The sequence below is a fragment of the Protobothrops mucrosquamatus genome, unplaced genomic scaffold, assembly GCF_001527695.2.
Source record: "Protobothrops mucrosquamatus isolate PMUCROS unplaced genomic scaffold, P.Mucros_1.0 scaffold76, whole genome shotgun sequence".
In the NCBI taxonomy this organism is placed as follows: Eukaryota; Metazoa; Chordata; class Lepidosauria; order Squamata; family Viperidae; genus Protobothrops; species Protobothrops mucrosquamatus.
Genome location: NW_015386453.1, coordinates 160,966 through 185,926, shown reverse-complemented (window position 1 = coordinate 185,926; position 24,961 = coordinate 160,966). Strand labels below are relative to the sequence as shown.

The window sequence follows — 24,961 nt, the reverse complement described above, 5'->3', positions numbered from 1 at the left end:
AGTTGGACACGCAATAGGATAAGGATTGGCTTAAGGAAAGTTAGTTGAGAAAATGCAAACATTGACTTCAGTCACCTGAGGAAAGAAACAACCAGAGAGTTCTTGAACTTGGAGTAGGTGCGAGAATTGAAGCGGTTCATCCCACTGAAGCCTTGGCAAGGGGGGCCACCACAGAGCATCTCCACATCTCCCTTCTGTGGCAGCTTCTGGCCCAGGGAGTTAGTCTTCTCACCCGACATTACAAGCTTAAGCAGGACATTGCAATCCTCAGTGAACACTGTGGTGCTTGGATTGTTCAGGCGGAAGGCCTGCGCAGCTGGCTCCCACATCTCAATGGCCCACAGAGTATCTGAGATTCCTGAAGACAACATGATGATGATGATGATAATGAAAACAGAACAAGAATTCATATTAGATGGTTTGCTTCCAAGCCTCAAAAGCACACAAAAAATTTCCTTCCATCCCATAAACAGGGCTGGAAACCCTCACTGGCTCTACTTTTTTTGGCTATAAAAGTCATACGCTCATGTTCTTTCCCATGCACCCAACCATCCTTCCAAATTGCCTTGCCTGCTTGGTGGAACCCTTCTGACAGGCCTCCACAACCAGAGAAGACATCCAGAGAACGAAGTTTGGGGGGCTTCATCGCAGCAGCTTCAGACTCGCTGTATTCAGATGCTCCTGAAGATTTCCCTTTGCTCTTACCTGCAGGAGGAGGAAAATGTTATGTCTACATGTGTCTTTGCATATTGGCATTAAGAATTGCTGCCTTGATTCCAAAGTAAGCATACCAGGATTATATTTTTTAAATCTCTTTCAGTGCTACTTAATAACATTAGATATGTAATCTATGAAAGCTTAATGGTAAATAAGAAAGTAAGTATTAGCAATATTAGCTATCTAGTCTATGATGGCTTATTTGCAAACAAGTCGATGCTATTGCTGAGTAGATTCTATCAGCAACAGCAAAGACTTGTTTACAATTAATGAACCAAACAGGACCTAATATGTCTGCAAGTAATCCTCTCAATATTTGTATGCCTTAGGAATAAAAGTGATTTTTCTAAGTAAGCTAAGCATATTAACTTGGAACTGTGGGAAGGAGAACAAACGAAGGAAATCTTTTCCATTCAATATTGCTATAATTAGTTCTTCTTCATAAAAGTCTATATGGATGGATATCTTTCTAAACTATGTCAAATAGAACAGAGTGGGATGCGGGCATATGTATAAAATGGAGGAAATCAGCAAGCTATCTTCAACACACTCACAAGTATGAATATATCCCGTTCTCAGTAATCCAGAGACCCTGACCTTTGCTTTTTGCTCCTTTCACCATTGTGAAAACCATTAAAAATATACTTGTGTGTATGTATGTATACATACACACAAACACACACACACACTATAGAAACAAAATAAAATAAAATAAAAAGGAGAAGAGTATGAGGTACTTCGCAGAAGAAAACTTTTAAGCACTATATAAAAGCCTAAAGGGGGTTCATCAACCATCTTAACCCAATGTCTGGGCAAAAGCCAAGTTTTCCAAGACTTTTTGAAGACAGTCAGGGTGTAAGGGCCTTGGAGGTTGTTATTTGAGAGGGCAAGTCCCATAGCAGAGATTGCCACTTCCAGGCTCCCATCAGATGACCTGGTTTGATCGATGGAGCCTAGACCAGAGAGAGATGGTTCCTCAGACAGCCAAGCCCAAAGCCAAAGTGACTAGCACCTTGAACTGCACTCAAAGGCTATCAAAGACCAAGTTCTTTGTTCTGAAGGATTTGCACTGACCTGCTTCAGCATCTTATCTTTCTCCATAGTAAAGCTACTGCTGGCCTTGGATAATACATCAGATATTTAAATCATTTAGCCACTAATCACTTACCTTTCCCTTTCCCTTTCCCCTTCCCTTTATTTCCAGAACTACGGGCATGATAAGGTGGGTCTTCAAAGCTTTTTGCTTTTGCATTATATGCCTGGAAATTAAAAGGAAAAAATAATAATTCAGACCAAAGGTACATGCAAATCTGATAATTTCTTAGATTTCAGAAAACAGTGATGGGAAATTTAGGCATTTATAGAATGAGCTGCAGGCTGGAGTGAATTTCTATTATGAGAGAGCAACTGGACGTTTGTTAAAGTCCCTCTTCCAAAGCGGAAGGAGATAATCTAAAGTTCAGATATGTTTTCAGCCAGCCGCATCTATAGCAGCACTTGCTGATATGACACCCATTTGCGAATAACAGAATTGGAAGGCACATTGGAGGTCTCTTAGTCCAACCCCCCTGCTTAAGCAGGAAACCCTATGCCATTTCAGATAAATGGTTGTCCAATCTCTTCTTAAAAACCTCCAGTGTTGGAGAATATATATTGCACAGGACCAATGACACAGTGGAAAAAGCTACCTCTAAAAAGTAGAAACGATCAGAGCCGCTGGCAGAGTAATCCTGGATGTTTCCCGTCAAGTCCTCCCCATACACCACTGTGCAGCGGCCTTGCACGTCTTTAAACTCCACCATTGCTTCTTCATCACTCCAATAGAGCAAGTTGATATCTGCATGGTAGCTGGCTTTGACTGATTTGTGCGTGTTTTCTGGCCTAGAAAGACAACAGAGAGACTTGTGTGGAGGAAGATAAGGCATCAAACCCAGGAACACCTACACAATGGGAAAGGAATGACTTTTTCTCGGTTCAACTATGGTGATGGAGGCAGGGCTCAGGGACCCTTAAATCCTCTTTAAGAAAATGTTAATTACTGAAGAATACATTGCATTTCAGATTATTTCCCTCCTATTTGCATATAATATAACAAGACTGAGACTCATTTAACAGTTTGCGCGTCCTGAAGAGCTATATCAATTAAGGGTGATGATGCAAAGTAATGAAGTCAGGATTTTAAAGCATTTTTAATTAGTTTAACGTGGCTGTTGTTTCAAAAATACTATAGTAAGTGAATTTTCAGGCAAGATAGGCTCTAGGACGTATCTATGCATTAACCCAAATGGCAGCCCCCTTTTTTGATAACTGCTCAGCTCTGGAGGCTTCAGAAAAATGGGAAGTTGGCTGAAGTCCTAAGACCTCAGATTTCACACCCATTCTATAAGTCTACTCTTTGCTTAGAATCAAAGAGCGTGTGGAGCTAAACTCTCCCCCAGTCCAGCTCAAATTCCTGAAATGAGACAGACTGAGAAAGAGGGAAAAAATAATGCTTGGTAATATTTTTCTGCTATAAGATATCCTATTATTACATTTGTTTAGATACTAGTTAGTGTATTGCCCAATTTTTTGAAACCAGAGAAGCTGTTAGCTAAAAAACAAAAACAAAACCCACCCAAATTCTCAGAACATGAAGCAAAGCAATGTCATGAGCACAAACATCCCCCTTCACTAGGGAGAGGACTTCTGAATGTAAGGTGATACGCCTTACCTTAGAAAAATTGCTATGGATACACCTGGCTGCATTTGTGTGAACTTTTTTTTTTTTTGCCCTTAGACTTATAGAACTTATCAATTTCAAGCACATTTTGAAAAATCCCAAGCTAGTTTATTCTGTTTTTAGTCTCTCCTGGTTATCAAACCATTGTAGCAGCAAAATTTGTATGTTGCTATGTGACCCATTTTGTTTATTCAACCGAGTTCAGCTCCAAAGAGAGAGCCCGGGCTGCTAGGTCTTTGCCCTGAGTTACCGACGCATAGTTCCATCTAGCGATGTGCATACAGAAACTCAGTTCTGTGTGGATCATGCAATTACTTCAAGTTCATCATTCTGTTTTCTGGTATTATGCTTGGTACAAGAAGGCCAACTGGAAATTCTTTTCTAGTCGGGTACCAACAAGATGCTAATGGCCACTTACCTATAAAGTTTGTACACTTGCAGTTTAATCTCAGCTTCGTTGGGCCTGCCACTGCTGCGGATGTTGCAGTAGATTGCCTTGATTCGGCCGATGCGGTATGGTTGAGGTGCATCTTGGTTGCTCCCTTTGATATATTCGGAATATTTTCGGTAATGTTCAGGATAAAGCTCTTCATTCACTGCTTCCTTCTTTTGGCGTTTGGTCGGGCTGGTCAGCCTCAGGCTGGTGAGAGGGAAAAATGAGAAAGGAAAAGATTCTGTGAACTGGAGGTTCTTCCTACTTCCTTTTAGGCCACGGAAATTCAGTCAGATGTATTTGGAGGCAGACAACTGATTTCCAAGACAGTTGATTGATGAATCAATTCTTCTATCACAGGCATGTCAAACTGCCGGCCCGCAAGTCGGATGCGTCATGCCAAAACCGTGCCCACCCCATTGCCGGCAATGGGGAAAAATTCGCGATACGTTGCGCAACGTCATGTGACGTTGCGAGTTTTACATGCCTGTTCTATCATGTCCTTTTTTAAAACCAAACTAATTGCATTCTTGAACTAGTTTAATATGGAAATGCTACCAAGTCAAAACCTTCCCAACCTCATCCCCCACCAGTTTGCTACTCAGCTGACTAAACTTTTATCCACCCCACTTACTTGAAGATCCTCTAACACCTTTCTGATAAATATATCCTGCTACAACAGTGGATCCTTAAGTGAATATCAATTTAACTCTCCTCATTAAATAAATTTAACTCTCCTTATGACATAAAACTTGTAGAGATAGGGGCCAGGTAGAGGTCGTGAGCAGCAAACTGCCCTCTCCAAAGCCTGCGTGCCTCTTCTCTCTACATGATCTCATCCCTTCACATCACCATGGCAATGTGGGAAACTACCCTAGGCTGGTACAATGACCTCACCTGCCTGATATCAGCTAGGTTACACCAACAGGATGTTGCAGCAAACTGCTCCCTGTTTTGGGCCTCCTGGCTTGTATACTCTTAAGGATTGGTAAGGAGTTTAACCAATAAAATGCTATTGCCATGTTAAACTTTTGCTGCTTGGAAAACTGTATAAAAGAATAAACGCTGCGAAGGTGGTCAGCCATTTTTGCACCCTGCAATGACTGAGCACTGATTCCTTCAAAAACTTGAACTATTAATCCCCAAATCATACAGTATTTTAAAATGTGTTTGCCTCTTTGGGCATCACTGATCCTTTTCTTGAGTTGGTGTCCTAGCCCTCCCAAAAAAAACCCTCCCCGCTTGTTCCAGCTGAAATCAATTTACAAACCAACCTGAACTGGAAGGCTTCTGGCAGAAGGAAAACTCCGTCTCCCAATCGGTACTGCACCCCATTTTTTGTTGCCATGCTATAGAACATTTTTCCTTCTGATTCCTCCTGAGGCTCAAAGACTTTGGGGATCTCCTTCTGCCTTGCCTCATCCAAATGGGCGCAACTCATGCAAAACCTGGGAGAGAAGAAGCAGAGGCCTGTTTTGGATTGGGGAAACCGGAAAAACATGCAATATCATCAAATCACCTCACTACCTTCCAGTCCTCTCCCTTCCCCGATTTGAGTCTGTGCAAGCAATTCAAAGCATCTGAAGGACCAACAACTGATATCATGCAGTCCATAAGCATTTTTTAAGACTATCTGTCTTTACCTCTTGCTAATGCTACTTGATTTACTACCAAATGATCTTTTTGCTTTCTAATACTTCAAATAATCTCATAGAAAACTGCCTGTTTTACTTAAGAATGGAATCATGTGTATATTTTCAAAAATATAAATGCTCATTTCTTCATCCTTGCTATCTTTGGGAGAAAGTTGAATGCGATCTGATTAGCAGTTCTTGAGACTGAATGTCTGTATGCTATTTTGCAACTCTTGATTTGAGCCTAATGCAGACACTGTCCCAAGTAGATTTAGGATTAGGTAGAAATCTGCACATTTATTGATTTTCTACTTTATCTTCAGGTTCCCATGCCACTTAGTCATGTGCACTAACTTGTGTTTGTTGTCTTCTGTCGGCTGGATCTTTGGCGGACTCTCAAACCTAGCATACTCTTGGTCATACCACATTTGGTAAAAATAAGTCCTGCCGTCATCTTCCACCATTTTGATCTCCACATCAAGCCCTCCCTATGAGAATAGTTAAGGAAGAAGGAGGAGGAGGAGGAGAAACAAAAAAAACCATACTGATTATTCAATTATTACAAAGACAGTTAAGAGAAAAGTTGCAGAAGCGAGGTAGAGGTCTGGAGCTTTGTGCGATTCACCCAATTTTACAATTTTTGTTTTTGCAGCGGTTGTTAAGTGAATCACCAGGTTTATTAAATGAATCCAATGTCTTCAAATGAACGCCATGGTCATTAAGTATACTCTTTGTTTGCTATGGGGCATTTTTGCAGAAAACCAAAAATGAATGCTGTTTTTCAAGCAAAAACATTAATTGCTGTGACCAAAGGATGTTGCAAACGGCTATGAATGTGAGTCAGCTGCCAAGCATGCAGAATGTGACTGCTGGGGGTGTTGCTGGGGGGGGAGGTATTGTCAGAGCCAGGTCAGAAATACTTTTTGGGTTGTAACTTTGAACGTTCACTAAGCAACCAGTTGGAAGTCAAAGACTACCTGTATTAGAATTAATCGACTTCTGCATTGAATCAGAATGAGCAAGTCAAGAGTCAATGCAAAGCTCACCAAGTCTACTTCCTAATCTGATTCCTCTGCCAGGACTTGTGAGTATTTTGGTCTCTTACTGACTGTAGCTGTCAGCCTCTCATTTTCATCCACTTTGAACTTGTCTTGGCAGCAATTCCACAGAAGAGTGCCACAGGATGAGGCCAATTTGTGGGCTACAAAAATGACAGGCAGTAACTGCTGTCAGTAGCCATACTCATGCATAAGAAGGGCGGGGGTCCAAATTGCAATGACTATGGTGTCAGGGGTTGCAAACAAAGGAAGCCTGCCAAGCCCTGTCTTAAAATGCTGGAACCAGGCAAAGGAAAAAGAGATGTATGGAAGAGGTCAGTCATTCCTCGGGCTGTGAATTACTACCAAGTCAGACCAGGGAAGATACAGTCTCCAAAACATCATCACTACCCTGCACCGAAGCTTATCAGTACAACTCTTGAACCATATTATCAAAATTAAGCACCCAGGTACCAAACATAGTGCAATCTCCAGGGATGAAGGGGGAAATAATAGAATAACACAGGAAAACTTCCAGAAAGGCTTTATATGCTTCCTTTACTCTGCCCATCATCCCCACAATGTGATTTTATAAAAAGGAAAAGTGAAATCTGTTTCAAAACTCTTCCACCGCTATCATAGCATTATCACCATCCATCATGCAGCTGACAAAAACAAAAAAAACCACAAAGAAAAACCATGAACTCAGAAAGTCAGTCCTTCTCTGGTTTTACTGTGGGGCGGGGGAAGGGTGCGCTCTCTATGCTACTTTGAGCTGGTGTATGAAAGGTGGGATATAACCCTAACGAATAAATACTGTAAATAAATAAATAGGTGTCAAAGTAGTGAGAGGATTCAACATACCTCCAAAGACCAGTTCTCTGGAGGAGCCTTATAAAGAACATTGACTATGCCATGGATGTAAGACAGCTGCATATCTTCGCATTCATCCACCAAGAAAAGTTCCAGCGGGTCAGATGTTGCTCCCAATACAGTGTCGGTGCCACGGCAAAACCAGTGAACGTGGAACATTGGTCCAGCACTGGGGTCTTCCCACATGGCCGTGATTCTAAGGGAAGGAGATGGGGCAGGTTAAAGAGAAAGAATTTCAACAAGAATACAAATGTCAAATTTACCTGAAAGATTTCCCATTGTTTGGGAATCAGACCTCAATCCTTTCCGGAAGAATGTTTGGCTGGCTATACTTGGAAGAGCACTTAGACTTGGGAATACAAGGCTTTCCGAATCTTTCCACCCAAGCCTGTGCACGGGAGGCATGCCATACTGCCTATCATTCTTTCTGGATAGTTGCATAAGAACAGGGCTGTCTTTTCACACTGCGGCCCATAATGGGATTGTCATGTGCTCAGGCTCAGACAGAAGGGTACACATTAAGGGACCTTAGCATTGAGGCATGAAATAGAGGGCTTTCTAAATTACTGCTCAGTTTCACAGCCACTTCTTTGCAAATATTTCAGACAGGAAACCTGGTCTGCCCATTGTACTAAGCTGCGATAAAATTGGTTTGGTTTTGACTTAGAGTGGTGTATAAATCTAGGTCACAGTGTCTTCTGCAAAGCCTCCATCCCCCTGTTTAAAGAAGCCATGGCTTAGCACGATGTATACAGTTACACAATGAAGCAGATATCATTTTTGACTATCAAAAAGCAAAATGCAATGATCAATATCTTTGAAAGACATATGAAGAAATTTAGTATAATACAAAGCATAAAAGCAATCTGTTCCACAGTATTTTTATCTATGTAATACACTTTATTTGGGCATGCAGCACTTACTCAGAAATAAGTGTGCCCAATAGGGCTTCATTCCAAGTAGACAGGATTATAGCCTCCCCGCTGCCCCAATTATAGAAAAGCACCACAATCTTTGGGTAGCTTTTATAAAAAAAACCTAAAGTCTGAAATCAGTCCAGATCCAACTCCTTTGCCTATAGGTCCATCTTGGTTCAGAACTGCATGCATTTATCTCCACACAGACATACCTTGCAAGATAGAGAGGCTTTGTAAGGTCGTCAGGGCTCACAGAAACACAATCACCAATTTGCAGAGTCTCTGAATCAATGCACACCTTCTGGTAATAATCTTTCTTGCCATCACTCTGCAGATAACAACAAACCAAAAATGACACAGGAAAAAGAAAGCACAGTAAATCTTCGGTCATACTTACTCTCTTGCTATCACTATATATCGGCAGAAAAGGAATTATGAGTTTGCCTTGGTATTGCTGTATTACAAATGAAAAAAAAAATCTGACCAGAAGTAAAGGCCTTTATTTTCCTGAACTGCTCAGATTAAAATTTTGTGACAGAAGCAGGCCTATGGAAATATTACTACTACTACTTTTAAAAGGGGGGAAATGGAATCTCAACTGCAAACTATCTAGGACTATCAGACCCTTACACATGTTGCCTACTTCTCTATCCACTTACACAAAACTTGGATAACAGCTGTGAAACTGAAGAGGATCCTTTCTCAGATGTACAGCTCAAGGTTGAATTAAATTCTAATTGCTATTTCTCCTACCTTGATTGGGTCTCCCACCCAGGAAATTCGATTCTTGATTTGCTTTTTTTTCCTTCCTTGCAACATCTTTTTGGGGGACGGCATTTCAGGAATGTTATCATCCACTTCTTCATCTTCATCGGCTTCTTTCACAGCTAGGTTGGGACACCTGAAGTTAAGAGAAAAATGTATATGAAGTCGGCAACTAAAGAGTCCAGCAATTTAGCCTCTACTCTCCCAAAAGAAGAGCCACCGAGTTCTATTAGTGGCTGGGAGTTAAAAATCCACACATTTTGAAGTTGCTAAGGTTGAGGAACACTGCTTTAGATGAGCAAGGAATGCTCCCATTCTGAGTCTTGCAGTCATAAATGTCTGGAAGATGGGAAAAATATTCATAAGCCATCTGTTGCCAAGAGCCTGGTGAAACAGAATATATTTTCTGCCTCCCTTCCAGCCCCAATGATTCAGTATAAACAGGATTCCCTGGGGTGGGGTTGTCAGAATTCCAGAACCTGTCTTCTTCAAAGTAGTTATAATTATGAAGTCCAGAAACAATTTTATTCATAAGCCAATTAATGGAAGGCTTCTCAGACTGCCTTTCCCTTGTTAACACCTCATCTGAGGAGCTGGCAGCTCCTCTGCCTTCAGTACTGGCTCATGAAAATCAAAATAATAATTACCTCCGATGCAGGCAGGCTTGTTTTGTCTTTCCACTCCCTCCAAACTTAATCATATCTTGGCAAGCTTTGCATTTACCACACTCTGGCTGTTGGCAAACCTGGAAAAAGAGAGGGAAAAAAGCACATCGATCAAGGAGAAAATGTTTTCAGAGGGTGGCCTAACTTCCTTCACATGGAAACTGTTGTTGAATGAGTACTACTGCATGCTTTAAGGCAGGGGTGTCAAACTGCCGGCCCGTGGGCCGGATGCCTCATGAAGAAACTGTGCCCACCCCATTGCCGGCAATGGGGAAAAAGCTCCGCTACGTCGTGCGACGTCATGTGACATTGCGAGTTTGACATGTCTGCTTTAAGGACTGGATAAAATCTTACAATCCAAATCAACCATCATGCTTCAAATTCACACAACATATGAGGAAAATTCCAGAAAAGGTGACCTTAATTTGTGGACTATATTGTGAACGTGACCACTGAATGCTTGCAGAATTTGGGATATTCTGGCTAGAAGCAACGCAGCAGTAAAACATAAAATAAATTAACTTGTACCAAAGTGTGAATGTGCTTAATAGGCCGAAAGAAAGGGATCAGAAAGGAGTGGAAGAGACAAGGACTTTTTAATCTGAATACCAGCCTCCTCTACCTAGCCACCTACCTCGCAGACTCCACAGCGCCTCCGCTTTGCAGCATTCTCCTTGTCTTCTTCTTTTTCATTCTTCTCAATTTGTTCAGAGAAGAAAGTGTCAAATATCAAATAGACCAATTTGGTGGTGGTGGCCTTGGTAGGCCCTTTATCTTTGTCAATTTTGGTGGGATGCCTGATTGCCTGTCTCCTTGCAGCTCGTCTGGAGAGAGGGAACAACAGGGAAGAATTAGGTCCTTGCCGGACTTATCTGGGTACAGTATACTGGGCAGCACTGGGACAAAATGAAACACTAGAAACACTGTTTCAAAATGGTCAGAAGACTTTAGTCCTCATTGGACACACAACATTTCTAGAAATCTTGAAGCAAGGGGAAAAGGGAGTTATTGCTTAAAAATACGTACATTTAGAATAATATTAAAATCTACGATAAACAATATTTAAATTTTAGCATTTTTATTACTATATTGTTACTTTATAATACTATATATAGTTTAAATTGCTTGTTAAAGTATTTCGGAGTATTAAGTAAAACATACTATTTGCACAGAATTGTAAACTCATTGACTGAAAATGGGTTGAATGATTTCAAATTTTGCGCTAAAAGGAGTTATAGCTGGCTCTTCATTTTTGTCTACTTAGGCCAGGGGTAGGCAACCTTGGCTCTTTTATGACTCGTGGACTGGACTGCAACTCCCAGAATTCCTGAGCCAGCATGGCAGGCTCAGGAATTCTGGGCATTGAAGTCCATTAGTCATAAAAGAGCCAAGGTTGCCTACCCCTGACTTAGGCGAAGCAGACAGGCAAGAGGTTTATGCTGAAAACAGAAGAAACCATCAATATAGACAAAAGGAAAGGAAATGACATATTCTGGATTTTATCCTTTAGAGTACTGAAATAGCTACAAAAAGCCATAACTTTCTGTATTTGAAAAAAAAGGAATGGAGGAAACAAAACGCTGGCTCAAACTGCATTCTCAATCAAAAGTACTATATTGCTACTCTTCCTTCCATACTTTTTCCACTTTTATCCTCCTTGCAGACTTCTGAAAACTGAAGGTTTTTCTGAGATAAGATTTTCTTTTCATAAGTTAGTTCACTTCATGACATGATTTATTTTCAAATGTTGACCAATATACATGCTAGCCATTTCATGTATTATTTCAAACATTTTTTTAAACAAGTATTCCATAATTCCATTTTGTTCCCCATTTTGAGGATAGGAAGGCAAAAATGCTTGGGGGTGGGGGTGGGGGTGGATTTTCCTGAAATTGTCCAACCATTCCACCAAGTATTTTCTCAGCTACCATAAAGCTGATCGGTGGGAAGTTGGATCTTTACCTGGGCACAGGTGCCATAAAGAATTCTTGTTCTTCCCAAACAAGAGTTAGTTTCAAATAAATTATGTAAATTGCTTCAATGTAGCATAGGTAGTCCTCAACTTATGACCACAATTTAGCCCCAAATTCCATTGCCAAGCAAGACAGTTGTTGAATGTTGCCCCATTTTACGACCTTTCTTGCCACAGTTGTTAAGTGAATCACTGTAATTGTTAAGTTAGTAACACGGCTGTTAAGTGAACCTGGTTTCCCCAATGACTTTGCTTGTCAGAAAGATTGGAAAAGGTGATTGCATGACCCCTGGACACCTGCCACCGTCATAAACATGGCCCAGTTGCCAAACATCTGAATTTTGGTCACATGACCATAGGAGATGCTACAATAGTCGTTAAGTGTGAAAAACGGTCATAAGTCACTTTTTTCAGTGCCATTGTAACTTTGAATGGTCACTAATGGTTGTTAAGTTGAAGACTACCAGCAAAACCGTGCAGTTTGTGGCGCAGAATTTGCCATCCCTTAAAGCCAGACCAATGCAGAGAATGTGTTTTGTTACAAGGCAGACATTTTTTCCTGGAGCCAGAGAACCCCCCCTCCCCCACACACACACTGCCCAACTGCCCTCCTACCTTTTCCCCAAAGTGACTCCGGCCAGCTTAATCAGGTCCCTCATGCAAGGCGTGATAAGGACTGGAGGCTCATCACTATCCCCAGCCTCATCGTAGCTCTCCACCTGTTCCACCACAAACTGGGCATGTCGCAGAAGGGAATCTTCCGTGAAACGGTTGAAGTTCAATCCAGCAGGAGGAACGGTGGTCTGGAGAAAATCAGAAGCAGGAGGCTAACTATGGTTTTCAGATGGACCAGTGGTGGCGAACCTATGGCACGCGTGCCAGAGGTGGCACTCGGAGCCCTCTCTGTGGGCACAAGTGCTGTTGCCCCAGCCCCGCCTTCCCCCGTGACCCTCTCCTCACCAGCAGCCCCCCCCGGAGAGTCGCCCCTGAGTGTGGCCCACGCGGAGCAGCGCAGCCAAGCACATGGAGCTGGGCAGGGGGGACAAGACTCTGCCCTCGCACTCCATTGTGCACAAATGATGCTGCAGGGTGTGGGCGGAGGGCATGGCCGCCATGGCGCTGCTGGGCCGCCATGGTGATCTGCGGCGGGTCGTGGAGGTGGGTGGAGCGGGGGCGGAGCAGGCTGGGGGCAGGGTAGAGTGTGCGGGACAGGTGGGGCGGTGGTGGTTTTTAGACACTCGGTCTCTAAAAGGTTCGCCATCACTGAGATAGACTATGCAGGAGAAAGGGTATACATGAGCTGCTGCCCGTCAAACCCCCATCAGAGGTTCCATCTATTTTCTAAGGTTCCTGATCTTCAAAGGCCTTGGAAAGGCAGCTTGGAGGAGGGGATGCGTGACTGAACTGGGACTGAGGAAACGCAGGTTCAAATTTCCATTTTCCTAGGTGGTTTTTTCCCCCCTCAGGTGTGTCCAACACACAGGAATGTTGTAAGATATAAAGAGAGAAACTGCCTTATATACTGCCTTCAACTCCTTAGAGAAAAAGCAGGATATTTACATTCACTAACTTTGTGTCCCCAAATACTTATGCTTTTAAACTACAGTATCAGGAAAAAAGAAGCTCTTGATACCATTTTGCAACTGCCCAATTTAATTAGCAATATAATGGAATCTTCAACTATTTAATGAAAGTAAACTTTTAGAAATAGAATACTATTATAGCAAAAAATAAAATAAAAAAACCCTAGCTTCATTATGATGTATACTTTTTTATTTCTTTGAGTCAATATTTACTACTCTTGACTGACTGGACAAGACCATGTAGTTTTATTGCCAACATTTTAAGAAGTGGTTTGCTCTTTCATTTTTCCTAGGTCTGAGAGAGAATGACTGGCCCAAGGTCACCCATCTGGTTTTGTGCCTAAACAGGACTAGAATGTATGGTCTCTTGGTTTCTTGCCTTAAGTTGGTGCCTTAACAAGTGCACCAGTTTTTGTAAATGTATAGTAGGGAACAGAGGCCCATCAAATATTACTGAAGTTATATTCCAAGCACTCCTTGTTAACCACATGGGCTGAGGTTGCAGGAAGCTGTAGTTCAGCAAAATCTGAAGGGAAACAACTTCCCTACTCCAGATTTATGGGATATCAAAAGAGTTTTGAAACAAGGAGCACATTCTATTCATTTGCTTTTTTTCTGATTTGGTGACAGCATTCCATGATCTGGGGCTGAAACATTCTTTAACTCATGGGAATCAAAATAATATTTGGAAGTGGTTCAGGCAAATGTTTACCTGATTCACTGGTGTATAATTAGGAGAGAGAAACCTAAACCAGACTTGCAGGATTCTGCTATTACGGGCTATTGTAATAAATTATAGTTATAGTTTTTCTATAGAGTTTATTTTCTAGATAGGTTTACCTAGTGATGCTGACATCAATCTTTAGCCCTCTTGCATATTTCTGTCAAGGTCTCTTTCTACGTTTGGGAAGCAACAATCTGATAAGCCAAATGTTGTACATTATCTATAACATCACAGCCTGGTGTATGCATTCTGAGAAGAAGCACTGTATATTGGCATTTTCTTTTACACTGCATAAAAAAATGGGGCTTCCATGCTTAGTCAGACTAACCTCTATCTTATTCAACAAGTCCTCATAGCTGACATCAGGATTGTTCTGTAAGAATTCAACAACAATCTTGCTCATGTAAATCTTCTCTTGCATCAATGCAAAGATGGGGGCGTATTCTTCACTAGGTTCCATCAGGATGTAATCTGCAAAGGCTAGAACACAGTGCAAATGCATGTCCAGTTAATGGGACTTGGGTGGAAACATACACATAATTGGGAATGCAGCCTATTATTTTCAAAATTCTAAACACATAACCATGGTTTGCAATCAGTTGCTTTGTATCTTTCTCAAAGAACATACATATCAAGCCTGGAAGCCTGTACCTTCATCAGGTAAAACAAGTGCGGTGTGGCAAAATCACTGTGAATTTAGGACACTTGCGGTTTCTAATATATAGCATTTAAACAGATCACAATGTGGAATGTGTGTTGGGGAAAGGCAGCAGAATGTAGAAGAATGTTTTGGTTCAGCCAGACTCAATTTTGTCTGCCTGATTGCACCTTAATGCACGTTGAACCCAGTGTGCAAGAGAAACACAACTGACACTTCTGAGAATTAATCTCTGCCAACTTGAGCTTACCTGTGGTGAAGCCGATTAAAGCTTTCTCCCCTCCATCAAAACCAGTGATCCACCAAGCATTGATGGGGCCCATTTTTCTGGCTCGGACACCCCCTACAACAGTAGCAGAAATAAAAAGGAGATTGCCATGGTTTTCCAGACTATTATTGTTGTGCTAATGTTTATTCCACATTTCTTGAACATTAGTAGCATTTCTGAATTTTTATAACTTAATTATCAAATCCGATATATCACTAAATACAACTTTGTATAATGCAGGGATGTCAAGCTCGTCGCCTCACGTGACATGTCGTGACGCATCGCGACTTTTTTCCCCTTGCTGGAGCTGGGTGCGGCTTCCGCGTGACGCATCCGGCCTGTGGGCCGGCAGTTTGACACCCCGGTGTAATGCAAATAACCTTATTTTCTCAATCTTTGATTTTTTTTAGGACAAAAAGCGCACAATCTAACTATGCCGCATGGTTTCTGAAACTGTTGCAAAATTGCCAGCATGCTGTAATTTTTAATGTGGTACAAATCATGAGACACATAGGAAATGATGTTAACTCATTAATTCACCCACTCCTTGGGTAAGGAACTAGGAGACCACTCAAAGGGCAACTATACCCTTAGTCCAAAAGAGGTTGCATATGCCTGCTTTTGAAGTCTGAAAATACTTGTCTGCCTGGGAGTTCCATTTAGTCTCCAAATATATACTTGACTTTAATGTGAACTTTGTCTCTGGCTGGCTGTCTCTTTCTGTCCCAAATAAGCATAAGCAATGCATATTGTCACTTGGCTTTTTGTGGCATAAAATGGCAATAGTTCCTAACTTCCTTTCCATGTATGTATTTATGAAACTGAAAGGCCCAATTCTTTAATGTCTTATAAAATTTGGAAATCTTGTTAGCATGAAGGGTTTTTTTATGTGTGTGCCTTCAAGTCAGCGTTGACTCCTGATGAATGCCTAGACTACTCCCTGCAGTTTTCTTGGCAAGGTTTTTCAGAAGTGGTTTGCTCTTGCCCACTTTCAAGGGCTGAGAGTGTGTGACTGGCCCAAAGGCACCCATTTAGCTTTGTGCCTAAGGGACTAGAACTCACTGTCTCCCAATTTCTAGGCTGATGCCCTAGCCGCTACACCATACCGGCTCTCAAAAGTAAATGTGTGAATTAAACACAAAGAAATAACTTCAAAATAGCATTATTCAGCATCGGTTTTTTTAATAATGCAAATTATTATGTGAGATACTTTCTAATATATCTGGATATGATGACTTAAAAGACTCCATCTGTTAGCAACAGCCAGCAGGAAGTTCTGGAAGCCCAGGAACCTAAAGCCAGGAGGAAACTCTTTGCCTGATCACCATTCTAAATATTCTAGACAGATTTTACACAAACCACAGGTTGCAGAATGGTCACTGATAAAAGATATATATAAGGTTCATATTTCCTTAGCCTTGCACTAAGGAAGCCCCTGTTTCTCTTACCATCCAGGCAAGGGTTATCATCATATATTGGCTTCACAGCACCACTGAAGTAGAGTTCAATATTCCTTTCTATGAGACCGGTATCAAAAGGACATAGATGACCTTTTCGATCATATACACTGTAAAGAGAATGTGATGTGATACACTTGCTATTTATTACAGCAAAATACAAAACTACAGCCTAGGATTAATATACACAGAACAGTTCCCGTATAACAAGGCAATACACATAAAGACTTGTGCTTTTGCAATGAAAAATAATAATCAAAGGAAGTGGTGATAGTAAGGCCACGGTGGAGTAAGTTAGGGAAAGTGAATGATGGCCACGAGGACAGCATAGTATGCGTGTTTGCTTATTTACAAGGTCTTCTGCCACTTTCACCAAAACAAATCTTAAGCAGCTTGAAAAATACACATTGGGCAGCTGGGCAGCAACCAGAGTTGGCTGTAGACTCTGGCTTTGTTCCAAGAATGCAGCCTTGCATCGGCAGGGTAGGTCCTTTCACGAGAAGAACCTGGTCTTACACCAGCCAGAAAAAAAACATCATTTGCCACTGCTAGCCCAAGTGGAATTTCAAGCTGCAAACATTTCCTGCGTTATTTTAAGTTTGTACTATTTTTATGGAGCAGGTACAGATCTCAAATGTTTAAAAAGAAATGGTTTTTTTGGACATGATTTTGGAGAATAAAACTGCAGTTAATTTTCAGCACTCATGCTTAGAAGGGGCTTAAAAAGACTGCTGAAAGGAACCCTGGGGATTAGAATTACCCATCCATACTAACAGGGAGAACAAATGGCAAGTTCAACTCAATCTAAGCAAATTTAAATTAATGCATCCTAGGTCAAATCCAACCATCCGTCCAAATTCACGTTGGGGTTTGCTCAAGATACAATGATTAAATCCGATGTCCAAGAGGACCAGGAAAAGAATCTGATTTTTTTTTAGTTTGTATTAGTTTTTGTTGTTGTAAATTGTAATCTTTAATAAAATTACTATTAAAAAACCCAAACTTTTGGGGGGTACGGTAGAAGAAGCCTACTTCATAAGAAAGAGAAAACTCCACAGGGTTTTTAATCTCCCCAAACCAACTCACCTTCCAATTGACACTTTACAGTGAATTGGAACAAAGTTTTACCTAAAAAATGTTACTTTGTGCTGGGGCAGGTCATCATAGCTTTCAAATCCATCTTCATTGGCATCAAAAATGGACAAGCGTTCATCTGTCAACATCTCTGGTTCATCCAGCTAGGAGTGAAAAAGATTTTGTTTCCATTCTGACAACATTCAAATGGGGACATTTTTCAGCTGCAAAAGTGGACCGACTTACTGCACCATCTGGATCCCCCTGAAAGAACTTCAGATCAGGATCATCCAAGTACTGCCTGCACTCCATGCACTTGGGAGGGGTCGTCTGAAAGAAAAAAGATGTGACAGGAAAACTTCACTCGGACCAGAATCAAGAACATCAGAAATGCGTATGTCAAATCCTGGCTGAAAAGCCCAACAAAGCAAAACACTGGAGACATGGCGATCTCTAATGCAAACTTTAATCAGGCATAACATACCGGCAGATAGAAGGAAAGCTAACTCTGGCAATATGGCGGGAAACAGATAATTAAAAGAGTAAAGCTTTCCCTCCCTCTCTGACAGCTCAGGTCACATTGTCCAATTAATCCTCCAGCAGTTGTTATGAGAAGAAACCTTCTGCTCGGGAAATGGCTCTCACGCTGATAGGGAACACCTGTGGATCCCAAGCTCCCCTCCCTCACAACTGTTGAAAAGCTAGAAGCAACATAATAGCAGTCCTAAAAAAATAATCTTCGGAGCTTGACAGTGTAATCAATTCAGGAATCTCTGCTGAATCTAATTTTGAGAATAATATATTGGAACATGGAATAAACATATTGCAATTTACATGAATGCACAAACTCTGTGTTTTTTCAGTTCTTAATTCAGGAATGGGTCTTTTGCATGCTGTAGAATTTTAATGGAAAATACCGGGCATTCCATTTGTTATAGGCTGCTCTTGAGGGGTTACATATGATGTTTCCCAATCTTGCTTTAATGAATAAGTCTAAGATGATTTTAACTCTAGCCACTATATTTATGCATTTAGTTGCCAGATTTGTTCTGTTTTTGCTCATCTCCAAAATAAAGTGGAGCCTAAGTACTTATTAGAGAAAAGGCAGTAAAATCAAACAGCTTTTCAAATTCCTATGCTACTCTGTGAACTTCTTTTATAAATAAAGAAGTTTACCATTTTACAAAAACTTATGTTGAATTGAAAAGCTCTTATGAGGAGGTGAATCAGAGATGCAGTACTACCGTAGCATTCTGAAAGAAGCCTTATGTAAAATGTCCCAGAAAAAGTGCACAGCTAGAACACTGAATTCGGGTAATCAGGAACCTGGATATTTTATAAGATAATGCTATTTTCAAATAGTATGTTAATTATTACTTCATGGAAACAAAGGGCAATAGATACTTTCATAAATTCAAAAATTTTACAGAGCCCATAAAATTATTGCTGCTCAGAAAGGTAAAATTCCAGGACGTATACATTTTGCTATATGATAGTAGATTTATATATTATGTGAAACCATAGCTTTTTTAAGCCATGGATGGTTAGCAAGCCATAATCTATAGCATACAATCAACACAGCTGAATTTATGCATTGGCTTTCACTTAATATAAACAAACCACATTATAATTTATGTGATTGTTTAGCTTCAATTAACTGCGGATTATTTCGGGCTTCTCCAAGTTGGTGCTTTTCAGATATATTGCACTACAGCGTTCCTGTTGGCTGAAGAATTGTAGGTGTTAAAAGGCATCAAGTTGGAAAGTGCTCAATGTTTACACATCACAGGCAGGAGGTAATGCCAAACATTTCCAGAGCAACTTACCAAGAAACATTGCTAAGCACACGATAAAACTATTAGCAAATAGCATGATTATCTACAGCCACTCACCATGCAGTTAAGATGATTGTTACCTTTCTTTTCTTATTCAAATACTGAGGAGATTGTGAATTATGAGAAGCTAGAGATGATCATATCTCATAAAGGTTATGTAATATGTATATGGAGCACTTTAGAACATTTGGTCATTGTAATATTTACTAGCTTTCACCAAAACAGTGGCAGACACAGCTAATTAAAACATGTTTCTCAGCCAAATATATACACAATATGATTTACCACCCAAGAGGGAAAGGCTCATTTGCACCAAACTACTTTCAACATTCAGCTTCATTTAACAACTATAGCGTACATAGTGTTTTTAATTCATTAAACAAACAAAACCACAAAAATAAAATATCTACTTACTTTAACAGGAGTCACAGTTTTAACCTGATTTACTTCTTCTTTTATCTCAGACCTGGGGAGTAGGGACACACATAATGACAGAAGTAGGGAAATTACAGGCTATTATAACACAATTTAAGACATTTGATAATTTTATAAAGTGTTTGGATCCCAATAACCAACTGTAGCACATTTATGGTATTATTAATGTGGTGCCTTTTATCTTATTGCAAGATTGCTTACTAGAATCCTATAATCAAAAGTTAGAATATAAATCTAAACACAAGTGCACATATTTCTTTGTACAAATAAGCCCATAAAAAGCTAAGTCCGCCAAGGAGGTAGATAATTGGCTATAGTATAGTAAATTTCCACTATTGTGAAAACAGAAGAGACTGGTATCTGCTCCAGTTTTATAATCATTACTTCCAATCTCTGCAGTAGCATGATAAAGCACTGGACAGATGCTGAATTTTCATTAAACTTGAAGATGCCTTTTCTGTCTGATGGGAATATAATATTCCCATTTTTTTTTAATCCTTGTAAACTCCATGCTTTCTACCACCCACATAAAAATTCCCCCTGCATTTCCTTTTCCGAACTAACTTCCTAGAGCGTCACATCAACATAATAAATGGAACCTAAATATAATTAAAGGACCACTTTTACTCAATCAGGATTACCAAAGTTTTAAAAAAATGTAAGAACTACTTTTATTACTCTTTTCCCTCTCTGTTCAAATGGAGAAGGCTCTGCTACAAAAATACAGCAGCAAAGTCTCTCTATACTTCAGCAAGTTATGCAAAATTAGAGTTGGTCCTTCTGATGTTGCTAAGATACAATAGCCAGCACTCCATGACAATCTGACCAAGTCTGCTTAGAACTGTAGCTCTGTAACAACAGTATAGTACTCTACCCCGTAGTAGGTTATTATAGATCTGACAGGGAATAGATGACTGCAGGATGATCACAAACAAAAAGGATATATCCCTTGTGTCTTGATATGAAAATGCAGCAGCCTTTGTAGTCAAGAATATCAGTGAGACTGGGCCTAAAACTCCAATAATTCCCTTCTAACAGCACTAACAATTCTAGGAAATGTGGGTTTATAAATCAACAGACCACCAAGTTAGTGAAATCCAAGATCCAGAATGCGCAACAAGCAATATTTGAAATGCTGCCTGCGTTAAAAAATCAGAATTCCTTGCCCACATTTGCATCTGGCCCTTTTTCCATGGATGCTGCATGTAATCAACATTGAGTTCTTCCTGATTATTCACTCTCAACAAAAAAAGCAACTCACTTTTAAGCATATTCATTTTTGGGATCACTGTTTTAGGTAATTGCTAATAAGCCATGGAGATGAAAGTTCTTTAGATGTCAAGTATCCAGCCAATAGTACTTACCCTTCCTTGGCTTCAGTTCTGATTCTTTTCTCATCTTGTTCCTTGAGAGGGAAATAGAAAACAAAAAATGCTAAAAAGTTTCTATACTTTTTAAATTATAAGTAATCCTCACTTAGTGACCACTTGAAGTTATGACAGACTCCCCAAAAGTTACTTATGCTCCAATTTTGAAGTTATGGCAACTACATCCCCCCCCCGTCATGCCATTGCATATTGGGCATTTGGCTACGAGTTCACCTATATGGCCATTTGCTGTGTCACGTGATCATAATCACGTTTCTTGCTGGTTTCTGACATTTACTTTCTGTTTCCAGAAAAAACTCACCATTGGATAAAAGGTTTCACTTAACGACCAGCACTTTAGCTTAATGACTGCCTTGTTCACTACAAAAATTGGGCATGGTGACATGATCACCTACTGAACAACTGCAACAACTTATGACCATAATTCTTGGCTCAATTATGGTTGTAACTTGAGACAACCTGTACTGGAGAAAGATGCCGCTCAAATGCTGAAGCTAGATCTAGTTAGCATCAGTAAAAATCTCCCTCACAAAAGGACGAACTCTGTTAATATTCAACCCAAAATTAATTTGTCCCGGATGATATAAATTGTGGTGAGGTATCCGGCTGCCTTTTGGGAGAGGAGCACCGGAGAACTAAACTTTCAAAGAATTTCATAAGCCTCCTCAACTCTCAGATGGGGGGTAAGCTGAAAGTCCCAGCCATCCCATGCCAAATAGGGGAAAACTGAGTTGCAAGCATACCTTTTCTCCAGGCAGTTCCTCTTCCTCCTCCTCCTCTTCCTCCTCCTCATTTTCTGCATTGCTTTCTTGTTTTAGTTCTCCGTTCACCTCGTCTGATTTGCGTTTATTGGAGCTATTGTGGATCCATAAAATATAAATTAATCAAAGGAGCTGTTCATGGTGCATATTAATAAAGAGAAAAACAAAGCCAAGGGAAATGAGATTTGTTCCATCTTTCTCCCAACTTCTTTGTTGCATTCTCTCCAAACTAATCCTTTTTCTAAAAATTCAGGCTCAGTCACTTTATGGCTGTGTGTAAATGCATACCTGTACTTTGACTTCTCGGTACGGGTCTAATACATTATCTGTAGTAATATTATGTTCTTGATAACATAACAACAAGTCTGGCTTTCAGTCAGAGTTGTACCATACTTGGAACAGATTATCTACAGGAAGACTTCACTTACTGCCTTATGCAGTGACCAAAGTTACAATAGTGCTGAAAAAATAACTTTGTAACTAAGACACACATTTACATCCTTTGCAGCATCTTTTTCTCAGTCACCTGTTCACCATTACAGCTAGTGCACTTTATTTGGTGCCTGAACTAGTTTTTCATTCCCCTAACTTCACAAAAATGGAGAGATTGGGGAAGAAGTGATTACAAGTAAGCAGGCAGACAATGGGGAATGCATTGAAAGGAATGTGCTAGTGCCAGCTGTTTGCCTAGCATGCTCAAGGCCAGGAGTGCGCTAGGCAAACAGCCAGCATATGCATCCTTTCAATGTATATTCCCCATTGTGTATCTGCTTACTCTCTTGTAGTCCCTTCCTCTCCAATGAATTTAAATACAAACGTTAATTCCCTTCTTGCTAATTATCCCAGTGCCGGGGTGAGCATTTCAAAGAGAAGGGGAATGGGGAAAAAGAAAAGCTGAAGTAAAACTGTTAAGCACAGTCAGAGTCCCATGATTGTTCATTAGCAATGGAGTTGCCAGTCCCAATTGTGATTGTTAAATGAAGACTGTATTGTTACTGAAATCTCTGATTAGGAACCAGCAATTGTCATTACAAGCTGACTCCCAACTCTTTGCCCCAGGACAATCTGCTGTTCTACAGCATGTGAGATGTAGCCTCCACCGATGGGTTATCAATGCCTCCTTGCTCAGTTTAGACTAAGATCAAACTTTGGCCACGCCTCCTTGGGCTGTCCTTCCCCAGTTTGTTCTTAGTCTCGGCTCAGTTAGGACACACTTTGATACTCCTCTGAATAGCATTTAGTCTTAGGATAGTATTTAGCATTTAGTATTAGACTAGTATTAGACTAGCTTTCTGCAGATTTATTTTATTTCAAAATTTACCTTTGTCTTTTTATTAATTTCCTAATAGTTAGACTGCTAGCTGTGTTTTTTTGTTTGTTTTTGGGGATTCCCTGCAGGGACACCTCACTGAGGGCCTCACCTTCGCCGTTTGGCCTCAGTTCGGCCGCCTTTGAGCACTGGGAGAGTCTTTCCCCCGAACGCTCCGGAGCCGTTTTTTCATCTCGGGCTGGCTGCCGGCTCCGTGAGGGAATTTCCCTGAGTGTGGGGGGTGCCTCTTCGGCTAGAACGGCGTCGCTGAGGGGGAATTTTTGCCTCGAGCGCTTGCAAGGCTCCGTTCTTCCGCTCGGAGCCTTGCCGTGGCGCTGGGCTTTCCCCGTCGCTTTTCGGCTCGCCTAGTTCGGGCGCGCGGAGAGGGAATCCCCGGGCGCCAGGATCGCGCCGATCGTTGAGGAGGCCTGCGAACGGAATCTCTTCTCCTCGCGGCCACGAGGCTCCGGGAAGGGGCAAGGCCTTTGCCATTCAGCGAAACGCAAGTTGTTGGCTTATTCTGGAAGGGGGTGAAGACTGGGCGACAGAGTCCCATAGGTGCCCTTGTCCACCTCACATTCCTCTCAGGTCGCCATTGAGGCGGCCACGAGGCCTGCGTCCGCCATTTTAGCTTCGAGCTAGGTGTGGCCGCCATTTTGTTGAGGCCCTCACTCCGGCTGAGGCTGGGCCTACCAATCCATTTTATAGCCTACTGGGTTGGGCTTTCAAGGGGGTGTTTATACAATACATTCGGATCCTTGTCAGGGTCTGTATCTGGAATAAGGGTGCCACTTATTCCCTCATTCCTGGTGCAATTCTAACATTAATCCTGGTATTTTCATTGGGAGTTTTCATTCCACCTGTTCCCATTAGTTCGCGGCGCTGTGCCTGCAGGGCCTGAACAGGCAGTTTTACTAGGCTGTCTGGCTATTTGCCATTGTGGTTGTCTTAGGGCGCGGGAAAGATTCCCTCCCGGACAACTTGATCTGCGTGTTTACCCCCACGCAGGGCTTCTCCTATTTGGAAGGCCCGGCTCACAATGGCAGATAGTGTTTCTCCTCAGACTTTGCAGGGTTCGAGTGCCCCCCCCGCTCAATCAAAGCGCAGATCATCTGAGGTAGGCGCGGGGGGAAAGAGGAAAGCCAAAACCAAACATCTGTCTACAGAACCCTCCAAGGCTGCTGAGCGAGAGGCCTCGAGGAGACATCTGGCATTGGAGAAAGAATTCTCCAGAGCACAAAGACTCATGTCCAGTGAGGCTGACGTGGTTCCCCCTGCCTCTCTGGGTAATTCACCATTTGAGATTCCGCCAGTACCTTCCTATCAAGTCCCTTTGGCTTGGTCTCCTCAAGGGGGAACTGAACAGGTCGGTCTCCCTTCTCCCCATCCAGGTGTACCGATCCATCCTTCTGGCCCTTCGGTTCCAGTTACCTCAAACACCCCTCAGCCCACTGAGGCCTCCACTTCTGGAGTTGCCCCCACAGACCAAACCTTCTGGGCACAACAATTTAACTCATTTATGCAACAGGCCTTCACCCAATTTGTAGCATCTTCCATGGCTCAGGGGTCTGCCCAGGCCTCATTCGCCTCTCCTCCAACCTTACCAGCAGGTCGCGCTGAGGGTCTTCAGCCCACGGGCTCTTGTATTTCGGAGACCTCCTCTCACCTTGGGGAGGCGGAGTCGGTTGACTTAGACGCTCCTGACCTGCCTATGTCTGAGGATGAGGAGGGGACTTC

General features: G+C 41.5%; 1 protein-coding gene across 1 annotated transcript in view; it reads right to left on the bottom strand.

Annotated features, from left to right (window-relative positions):
• DNMT1 (DNA methyltransferase 1) overlaps window positions 1–24,961 on the bottom strand; it is a 46,882-nt gene that overhangs the window by 7,760 nt on the left and 14,161 nt on the right. The window contains exons 6-26 of the mRNA XM_015812218.1: window positions 21,898–22,009; window positions 21,131–21,171; window positions 19,746–19,797; window positions 17,743–17,826; window positions 17,551–17,660; window positions 16,414–16,532; window positions 14,948–15,040; window positions 14,368–14,519; window positions 12,348–12,535; window positions 10,395–10,584; window positions 9,743–9,840; window positions 9,084–9,231; window positions 8,543–8,658; window positions 7,405–7,609; window positions 5,858–5,991; window positions 5,144–5,317; window positions 3,855–4,076; window positions 2,406–2,598; window positions 1,886–1,976; window positions 571–705; window positions 76–358 (exon numbers count right to left, since the gene is read on the bottom strand). Coding sequence (XP_015667704.1) covers window positions 76–358; window positions 571–705; window positions 1,886–1,976; window positions 2,406–2,598; window positions 3,855–4,076; window positions 5,144–5,317; window positions 5,858–5,991; window positions 7,405–7,609; window positions 8,543–8,658; window positions 9,084–9,231; window positions 9,743–9,840; window positions 10,395–10,584; window positions 12,348–12,535; window positions 14,368–14,519; window positions 14,948–15,040; window positions 16,414–16,532; window positions 17,551–17,660; window positions 17,743–17,826; window positions 19,746–19,797; window positions 21,131–21,171; window positions 21,898–22,009 — 2,940 coding nt within the window. The remainder of the gene's footprint in view (window positions 1–75; window positions 359–570; window positions 706–1,885; window positions 1,977–2,405; window positions 2,599–3,854; window positions 4,077–5,143; window positions 5,318–5,857; window positions 5,992–7,404; window positions 7,610–8,542; window positions 8,659–9,083; window positions 9,232–9,742; window positions 9,841–10,394; window positions 10,585–12,347; window positions 12,536–14,367; window positions 14,520–14,947; window positions 15,041–16,413; window positions 16,533–17,550; window positions 17,661–17,742; window positions 17,827–19,745; window positions 19,798–21,130; window positions 21,172–21,897; window positions 22,010–24,961) is intronic.